The sequence below is a fragment of the Apium graveolens genome, chromosome 3 (genome assembly GCF_009905375.1).
Source record: "Apium graveolens cultivar Ventura chromosome 3, ASM990537v1, whole genome shotgun sequence".
NCBI classification, from domain to species: Eukaryota; Viridiplantae; Streptophyta; class Magnoliopsida; order Apiales; family Apiaceae; genus Apium; species Apium graveolens.
This window is the reverse complement of record NC_133649.1, coordinates 52,273,375-52,283,988: the sequence shown is the minus strand read 5'-3', so window position 1 is coordinate 52,283,988 and position 10,614 is coordinate 52,273,375. Positions and strand designations below refer to the sequence as shown.

The window sequence follows — 10,614 nt, the reverse complement described above, 5'->3', positions numbered from 1 at the left end:
AGGATCCTGATCGATTTCGATCATGATTCCTGGTTGATTTTGCATGATTCCTGGTCGAAATTCCATCGACTAGAGGGAAAGATTGACAACTAGTTCGATCAGGATCCTGATCGATTTTGATCAGGAATCCTGATCGATTTTGCATATCTCTTGATCGATTTTGAGTCAAAAATTAAGGAAAATTCCCAGAAAATAAGGATAAATCCCAGGGGGGAAATTCCTAAAAATTTCCTGTGAAACCCAGAAATTAAAGGAAAAATACCAGATAAATTCCTAAGTAATAGGAATAAAAGGTAAGGGAGGATAATGGGGAAGTTCTAAAGCAACCCTGAAGCCACGTACTAGGCAAATCGTTGTAAACGTGTAGGTCGCTCCACACTTTACGAAAAAATGATACCCTGTAAGGGATCAAATGAACTTAACTTCTGCGAAATCTTTTTACGGTTTCCCAGAAGTTGGGGGCAAATGATAGGGAATAAAATAAGCCCAGAATATGTAATTAATATCGCATTAATTATATCAGAATTGGGCTGAAAGTTAGACCCATTTGAAAGGGCCCAAAACCTTGAATATTAATTAATTTCGTAATTAATTAATAAGGGATAAATCAGTTGTTAAGATGAGTCCTAATGGGTATATAAATCTTTGTAGATTGGCCTCCAAGGAACCTCATGGGATAAGGAATCAGTTTCCTGCCTCTTAGGACTCCAATGTCCATTATAATTCCGAGACTTGCCCACCAAGTCTCCTAAATCTAGTCCAATTCAAGGACTTTCAATTACTATATAAGGGGTCTCACCTCCACCAATCATAACTACATTTTTTGACTTGATCATTGGCAATCAGCAAGGTACATAGGCATCTTGTTAAGGCAGATCGAGTCACGAGACACAAGAGCAGTCAAATCGAGCCTCGAAGCTCACGAACCCTAGCAGTAAGTATAGCAATTATTATATCTTAGTTTTTAATCCATAACATACTCCCTTCACCTTCTTCACGTCTCCTCGGGTGAGAAGTTACTAGAGGCAGAGATGTTAGGGGCACATGCCTTGTACCAGGTACATCTTAACTTGTTAAAACTTTCGTTCAAGTATATTTTCTGTAGAAATTTCACAAAATTTTCACAGGAGGGCCACAGGAAATCCTTCAGGGGCTCTGGAACAATCTTCCAGGAGGTCTTGGTCATCCTTAAGCCCTACATGTGGCCTACTCGGCCCTTCCTGGTCTTAGTCGGCCATGATCACTCTTTCGAGAAGGTCCTGGTCGGTCGGGACTCTATGTGTTGGGGACTCGGCCCTCTTTAGTCTTAGTCGGTCGTAGTATCTTAGCCCTTATCTTTCATGGAGTTATCCTTTTAAATGACTTCTCTTTCTATTTTCTTTTCCAAGCTAATACCTACTTCATAGTTTCCTCTACACAGAATATCAAAATAAGGAGCGACTATGCTGCATTACAGACCTCCCTGATCAAGATGCAAATTTCCTCGGATGAATGAGAGGCCAAGGCACACCAGGCGGAAGATAAAGTTTCTTTCCTAGAGAAAAAACACTCCAAGCAAATGAAGAGAAGAAAGATGGAGTGGAGAAAGCTGGTGAATATGTACCATGGGTCGAAGGAATTTCTTCAGATGATGGACGACTATGATGATATGATGCACCTGGTGAACTTGGCCATAGGATGGAAAAGGGGCTTTAAGGATATTCATAGCCTATACGTAGATGTGGTCGATCCTAGCCTCTTCATCTGCCCTTGAGAGGTTCCCGTAATGGATCCATCCAGAAAGGCCTCCGGGTCTATGCCCGAGACTTCACGCCAACAGTCTATATCTTGTTCCAGCCGCGGGAATTCTAGTTCCAAGGGTAAGGCTCCTTCAGGGAGCCCCAACTCTAAAGCGGATCTCTACGGAAGATCCGGGAGCCGGTTCAAAGGAGCAACAGCTCTTCCTCCAAGGCCAGCTCAGATAAAGATAGTGAATCAAAGGAGGTGGATGAGGTCACCCGGGAGAGGAGAATGACAAGGATGAGGAGGAGGATTCTCCTGAGGAGTGATTATGATAGCCTTGCATGGCTTTAGGTGCCATATGTGGCTTTTCTATTGAGAACTTATTTATATGAACTATCTTAGCTTGTAACCTAACCGTCCTTCGGGTCTAATTTGTTATCCTTAAGGATCTTACTTATGCATATCATTTGGTTTAATTTCATACTTGTCTTTTATTTTTGGCAGTTGGTCTTTTAGGACTTGTATTCTCTATATGCTCGTACTTAAATGAATTGGTAGACAAGATGATAAAAATAAATTTTCATACATAGATAATATCTTTGAAAAACGGGTTCAACCCTTACATAAGATGGTTTCATTGACCTTATTCATATATCTACTACTAAGTACCGGGTACACGTTACGAATGTCCTAAACATAATAAACCTTCAGGTTTGAAGCATGCCAAGCGTGCGACACTTCATCACCATTCAAGGTCTCTAACTTGTAGGATCCATGTCCTAATATCTTCCTAACCTTATAAGGCCCTTCCTAGTTAGGGGCTAGCTTTCCTCTCTCCCCGACTCTTGATGCCTCAATCTTCTTTAAGACCAAGTCTCTTTGCTGAAAGAACCTTTCCTTTACCCTTCCATTATAATAGAGGGAGGCTCTTCGTTGATGCTCTGCAGTGTGGGCATTGGCCTTATGTCTAACCTCATCAATGAGATTGAGAGAGAGCCTCATGCCTTCTTCATTGGTTTCTGGTTCATAAGCTTCGACCCTAGGCAATCCATGGGTGATTTCTAGAGGCACCACAACTTCAGCTCCGTAATCCAACATGAAAGGGGTAACTTCAGTTGCCAATTTACAGGTGTTTCGATATGCCCAAAGTATAGGCAGTAACTCATCCGCTTAAGTGTTCCTCGAGTGTTCGATCCATTTCTTTAGTCCATCAAGGATAATCCGGTTAGCAAATTATGCCTGCCCATTTTCCTATGGATTAGAAATCGAGGTAAAGTGAAGCTTTATGCAATTATCATCACAGTACTCACCCATTATTCGTGACAAGGATGTGTGGGATACCAAACCGGCATATCTATCACATTTTCCCAAAAGAATTGGGCAATTTGCTTGATGGTTATCTTGGTTAGTGCCTTAGCCTCAATCCACTTTGTGAAGTAGTCTATGGATACCACAATGAACTTCCTCTGTCCCGACGCCATAGGAAATGGACCAAATATATCCATTCCCCACATTGCAAATGAGATAGATGTGGTGATGGATATAAGCCTCCCTGGGGGATGTCGTACTATCAGAGCATGTCTGTGGCATCTGTCACGTTTCTTTACATATGACTTTACATCGACTAACATCGTTGGCAAGTAGAACCCCAATTGAGTTATCTTGTGAGCGAGAGCCCTGCCCCCAAGTGTTGTCCGAAAATCCCCTCACGGGCTTCCTTAAGTGCCTCCCCCACTTCAAGAGGTCTCAAGCACCTCAAGTATGGAATAACAAAGGACCTTTTGTATAGGAGGCCTTCAATCAACGAACATCTCAATGCTCTCACCGACAATTTGCGTGCCTCCTAGGCATCATTGGGGAGCCATCTAGTCTCAAGGTGAGTTTTTATCATATCTATCCAACTACTTGCCATACCAATAGGTGCTATCAAATTTATGACATGTATAGTAGGGGCCTTCAGGACCTGGAAGTAGATACTTCTCGGGTAGTTCTCGATTTCAGATGAGCCGAACTTAGATATGGAATCGGCCATAGTGTTCTCCTCTCTCTGAACATGTTTAGCGTACCATTTATCAAACTGAGTCAGTATTCCCTTCACGACTCTCAGGTACTTGGCCATTGTATCATCCTTGGCCTCAAACTTTTCATTGACTTGAGCAACTATAAGTCTTGAATCTTCATAAATCTTAAGGTTTTTGGCCCTCACGGCTCTAGCCAAGCCTAAGCCGGCTATCAATGCTTCAAATTCTGCTTCATTATTCGTAGTTGGAAGTCCAACTTCAAAGCATACTCAATCATGAACCCTTTCGAGCTTTGCAAGACTAGGCATGCTCCACTATATTTTATTTTAGACGCTCCATCAAAATGGAGAACCCAATACTCTTTCAGAGCCGTACCTTCATCTTTCTCTTTCTCTTCTCCTTCTGCGGTCACTATCTCTTTCCCCTCGACTTCTTGCTTTCTAATGGTGCATTCGACCACTGAAGTCTGCTAAATCCTGAGACTTGATGGTTGTTTGAGGCTTGTACTTGATGTCAAATTCACCCAACTCAATTGCCCACTTGATGAGCCTTCCACTTGCCTTCGGGCTATGAAGAATGTTCCTTAATGATTGGTTCATTAGGATTTCAATCTTGGGGGCCTGGAAGTATGGTCTTAACTTCCTCGAAGTTGTAATTAGGGCAAGCGCAAGCTTCTCATCAGTAAAATAGTTCAACTCCACTCCGTGGAGTACTTTACTCACATAGTATATGGGCTTCTAGAGCTTATGTTCTTTCTTTACCGCGGCAGCACTCACGGCTTGTTCAGAGACCGCACGATATAAGTAAAGGATGTCCTCCAGACTAGGTTTGGCCAGCAATGGGGCTTCAGCCGTGTACTTCTTTAGCTTCTTGAAGGCCTCTTGGCTCTCAGTTGTCCACTCGAAATTTCCAGACCCAACACCAAAAGCACTCTTGGCTGGGTTTAACATCATCTTGTGGTGCCTTAGCACTTCAAATGCCTCTCTGAGGTGATTAATATAATCGGCCTTTGATAGGATTTTGACTAACATGTCATCAACATAGACCTCCATGGTCTTCCCAATTAGATGGGTAAATATCTTATTTACCAATCTCTGATAGGTAGCTCATGCATTCTTAAGTCCAAAGGTCATAACAAGATAACAAAAGACACAAAAGTCAGTTATGAAAGATACCTTGGGGGTTTCATCTTTGTGCATTTTGATCTGATTGTAACCGTTGATGTCATCCATGAAACTTAGCATCTCGTGTCCAGCGATGGCATCGATCAGGGTATCAATCCTTGGTAGGGGTAGCAGTCCTTAGGACAAGTATCATTCAAGTTAGTGAAGTCGATGCACATTCTCCACTTCCCATTAGCCTTTTTTTACCATTACGGGGTTGGCCAACCACTCAAGGAATTGCACTTTCTTAATGAATCCAGCTTCTGGGAGCTTTTTGACCTCTTGTTTAATGGCTTTCAGCCTACAGGGGGCATAATCTTTCTTCTTCTGTTTCACGGCCTTCCGAGTTGGATCAGCATTCAACTTATGATTTATAAGGTCCGGGTCAATCCCAGGAATATCAGCTGCCGTATAAAAAAACATATCACTCTTCTTTTATAAGAAAGTTGTCAATTGGCCCTTCAAAGGCTTATCCAAAGATGCTCCAATATATGTGACCTTCTCTGGGTCTAAGGAGTCTAGGAGAATTTGGACTAAGTCCTCTGCAGGCTTCCCTCGAAGTTCTTCATTCTCACGGACATCCATGTCTTCTATGGAGAAGACCTGCCCCCAGTTCCATCGGGCCTAAGTGCTGCAACATAGCAACTGTGGCCATTTTATGATCTCATTTTGCCTCTCCGACTCCGTTCTAGTCGGGAACTTCAGCACCATGTGGTAGGTTGAGGGCACGGCCTTGAACGCATGGATCCATGTTCTCCCCATGATGGCATTGTAGGTAGAGGCTTCCTTAATAACCTGAAAGTTTAAAATCTGCGTGGCCTCTCTAGGCTCTTCCCCAATAGTCAGGGGAAGTTGTATTTCTCTCTCAACTTGGAATTCCACTTGATTAAATCCATAGATGGGTACATCTGATGGAGTTAGTTGGGAATCATTGTAGCCCATCCTTAGGATCGTGTCATGAAAAAAAATATTCACGGAAGCTCCATTGTCAACTAGGACCCTCATGATAGGACAATTTCCAATAATTGGCATGATGACTAAAGGATCGTCCTGAGGAAATTTCAAACCTTCAAGGTATGGGTCACCGAACTCAAGCGTCATCTCTGAATTAGAATGTTTAAATGGTTCCCCAACTATACTCATTACCTCCCTCGCATAAGCTTTTTGAGAGTTCCTTATAGTCCTAGCCACTGTAGGACCTCCTGAGATCATGTTGATTACTGGCCCTCAGGGCTGTGGGTTATGATCCCTATCGTTACCTCTTCGATCGTCATCTCTTCGATCGTTATCTCTTTTTTGGCATCTAGCCTTTTCAACCTTTGTGAAGCGTCCGAACTTTCCTCTTCATATCAAATACTCAATCTCATCCTTGAGTTGACTACAATCAAGTATCATGACCAACATCTTTATGGTACCTATAGTATCGGCTCTTGTCTCTTTTACCGGGGTCTCCCCTTAGTGACTTCGACCATTTGAACTCTTTGTCCTTCTCAATTTCCATAAGGATTTGAATCCTTGGAGTGTTCAACCTTGCATATTTATTTAACCTTAGTATTTAATTCTTCTTTGAAGAAGAGTCGGAGATTTTGCCAGTTTGTGGATACTTGTCCTTTGCATTATACTCCTGATCCGTCCTCCACTTCTTCTTACTTGCGGGCTCATTATTTACCACCTTTTTCTTCATACTCTCTTCCACCTTGATATACTTTCCGGCCATATCCTGGAGCTGCAGCATGCTTTCAGAAGGGCGTTTGGCCAGGGACATCTTGAAGAACTCATCCATAGTCCCTTATTCTAGGGCCATAATAGCTACCTTGTCATCAAGATCTGGGACCTCCTGGGCCTCCTTCATGAATCAGTTCAGGTAGTCTCTAAGGGACTCCTTTTCTCCTTGAGCTAAGCCCATGAGAGAAGCCAAACTTTTTTTGTGTACTCTGCCACTAATAAAATGCTTGATGAAAGTTTAGCTCAAATCCTTGAAAGATCCAATCGAGTTTGGGGGTAGACGGCTGTACCAACTTTGAGCTATACCTGACAGAGTTTAAGGAAGGGCCCGATACTTGATAGCATCGTTCACGGTCTGTAGCAACAGGGTATTAGAGAACGTCCTAACATGGTTAGCTGGGTCGCAAGTACCATTATATAATTTGATGGTGGGCATCTTGAACTTTCTCGAGATGTGGGCATTCATTAACTCTTTATTGAATGGTGGGTTTGGATCATCATGATCTCCTAGGGGCATTAGATCACTTGGATCAGCCCATGGAGCCACAGCGCTTCTTGGTGTTGGACCTTCCAGGTCTATAATAGGAGGAAAATCCTTTTTGCCTCACTGCAGGTGGAGGTCTTATGGTCAAGTTCATCTCCAAGTCACGCTTTAGCCTTTGGATCTCAGCTTCATGAACCCTGATCATCTATTGTATATCTTCGAGAATTGTCCCTTGAGTGCTCCTGGGCTGTTGGTAGCCACTAGGCATTCGCTCCTTAACAACACGCCTCCTCATTGAAGTGACTTCATTATCCGGTAATTTGGAGTCTCTAGCAGAGTAGGGTCTAGGGAATTCTCGGTTCTCAAGGATGGGAGCCAAGCTACGTAAGTATTGGGGCGTCCGCCCTTGTCCTTCGCTCTGATTAGAGTGTCCACTTCCTCAAACCTCGGGGTATAGTGGCATCCCGTCAGGTGGGTTGGTGGTCCCTGAGGTTATGATTCTTGAGTACTCATACCCAATGGGTTGAGATTTTATAGTTGCATGTAGTTGTTTAAATTGGGAAATCATCTTTTGAGGAGCCGGGGGATTTGTCCATGGTGGCGGATCTTGGATTGGAGATTCGTCCCTTGGGGTTAAGCCTCAGATGCTCCTACAGGGGTTCCTCCTTAGGTGGAGACATAGGTTGAGTGTGGAGGTATCTCCACTATTGATGAGATCGTCTGTGATGCGATAGGATCATCAGCTCCACTATTTTTTCTGCTCTGTGTGAGTATCATGGCTATTGTTGTCTTCCCACATATGACGCCAAATGTTGTGGAATAAAAACTAGAGTGCATTAGTAAATAATGCTAGGATTTGTTATTTTCGAGTTTTAATGGTTGTTCTCGTGGTGGGGACTGGCTGTCCTCGCAAGATGCCTACGTATCTTTGTGTTATAGAGAATCAATCAGAAAATGTAGTTTTTAATAATGTCCTCGGGGATATGGCGGTGAAGGCACACCAAGGACGTAGTGGCTCATGTCCTTATTCGAGGATTAAGCCAAAACGTAGTTCTAGGTTGAGGGGTAGAGCCCTTTATATAGTGATGAGTCTAGGGTTGGACTTGTATTGGGAGATTTGGTGGATAAGTATCCTACTTAGATGGTAAATAGGACTCCTGTAAGGTAAGGAATTCCTGATCCTTCCTTGTAGGAATTTGTGTCCGTGTTGGACACATGTCTCTGCTCTTTTAGCCATATTGGGCCTAGTTCATGAATAGCTCATGTTCGTGGACCTACAATCTCTACTAGTGGGTCTTGACCGCTTGGGCCTCCTTTAGTCTGTTACGAGCCTAGACCAGCCTGGTCTGTATTGGGCTTTGGATAAGAATTCCACGCGTAATTAAGGTGACATTTAATGTGTCTTTAGGATGTATTTTCTACCCATATCACACACCAACATGCCTTAGTAGTTGTACACTACACTTGCACATGGTACTATATAAAGTACTCAACCCCTCTTTACCTTATCAACGTGGGATAAATACACACAACCCATTTCAAACTACTAACTTTACCTTAATTTCAATATGAATAACACTAAGAAAATGACTTAGATCCAAACATGAAAGTTTAAGTCCTCATATCAAGAATTAAAATCCAACAATTACTTTTAGGAAATTACGTCAAGAACATGTCTAAAATGAGCCTCAAACCTTCTATTTTCTAAAAAAAATCAGCCATTTTTGTTAAATTGCGAGTAAAAAGGTGATCACAAAAATACAACCAACTATTCACTTAATAGCAAAAATTTAGTTTAACTTAAATAACTTTTGGTGAACATGTATGGTATCTACATAAATATGAGGCTGCAATAGAAGTCAAAATACTTATTTGAATTTATGTAGAGGGGGACAGTCCCTGGCAACGGTTTTCCAAGGACCCCTTGTACAACAAATGATTTTTTGTCCGTTTTATGAACCATTCAACAGTTGTAAATAAAAAAATAGTTATAGGGACCGCAAACATTGTTTGGGGTTCGGAGAAATTATCTTTTTGCCCTCTTGTCAAGGACGGTGGATATTGTCTGCGTCAGGGGTATACACAGATCGGGTTGCACGAGTTGAGAGAATTTAACAACCCAACCCAATTAATTTGAGTTTTCAAAATTTCAACCCAACTCGAACCGTTTAAATTTATAACCTAAAATAATTTGTATACTTCGGTTTGGATCAGTTTATTAAATATACCAAATTAATATAAAAAAATTATACTAAAACATAAGATCTCAAAGTCTAAAATACTTGAAAATAGTTCAAAAAGATATTACAATCATCCATGTTGAATAGGTCTTAAGCATCCAATTTTCGACACCAAAAAGACTGATATTATAGTTCTTACAAATGAATCATTAAAGTAAAGACCTAACAATGGTCAAACATCTATTGTTGTTACGAAATAAACTACGAATATGGAGGTTATAAGTGTAACAACCCAAATTCGGGGTTAAGATTTGGTGTCACTAAACAATCTTTACATAAAATAAAAGAATATTCAATTAACCTCTTGAATCCGGATCGTTTATAGGTTATGCTATAAAATAAGAATCTAACTTTCTACAATTCACATCAACTACAATACAAGTACAAATACCTTTATTCTAATGTCCTTGGCATATTTTCCTAACATCTTCGTTCTCTCGCAGCGGAGATTTCTCTAACTTCTGCTGTCTAACGAAAGCTATTCACTTTTATCCTTATGTACTTTTGAAAGAAATAAGAATTTACAATGCAAGAGTGAGCCAAAAATGCCCAGCAAGTATATAATTTGAGTTTCAAATATTAATATCAAAGGAATTTTCCGGACAAAAGCTTTAATAATTTTAAACAATTCTATTTATTTGAGTGAGTTGAGCGACTAAACCTTGGCTGTTATCAGCCCTTAGTTATAAATCCAAAAGTGACAAGCGATTCCCGGATTCATTTCCCGAATTGGGGTTTTGTCCGGTTTTTGGAATCATGAACCTTTCGAGGGAAAATGCCGTAAATGGCGATCAACAACAAATTAGACTGGACACTAGTTCGCACCTATATCCTGCTGATCAGTTAGGATACAGTGCAGATCTATACCTACCTGTATAGATCCAGTCGGGTCCCCAGAAACTACGGCACATCTCAAGGCACCGGTCATGTCCCGGTCCTTAAGATTAAGTAAAACTTAATCCCACATAGCATCGTTATCCAGCCCATGGAGTATTTTAATGTCAAATTATTTTAAATTCAAAACATCCCAATTCAGGGTTCACAAAAAACCCGAAATAATGGGTATTTGCTCAAGAGAGCAATCGATAATATAGGAAAAAGAATAAAATGATCATGCATAATCAGAGTAATTGCAGCAAAATATAAAACATTTAACTATTCTGAACTTAGAATAGGAACGAAGAAATAATTGCAGTATTTTATAAGAAAGTTCAGGAATACTTGCCTCGATGAGCTTTAACCACTATTATCAGTTGACT

The 10,614-nt window shown here is 41.2% G+C and overlaps 1 protein-coding gene across 1 annotated transcript; it reads right to left on the bottom strand.

Moving 5' to 3' along the window:
* Window positions 1-4,480: 4,480 nt before the first annotated feature.
* On the bottom strand, window positions 4,481-6,118 carry LOC141714212 (uncharacterized). Its single transcript, XM_074517744.1, has 3 exons — window positions 5,545-6,118; window positions 5,114-5,310; window positions 4,481-4,837 (listed from the first exon to the last, which is right to left on the bottom strand). The coding sequence occupies exons 1-3, from the start codon at window positions 6,116-6,118 to the stop codon at window positions 4,481-4,483; spliced, it is 1,128 nt and encodes a 375-aa protein (XP_074373845.1).
* Window positions 6,119-10,614: the final 4,496 nt, after the last annotated feature.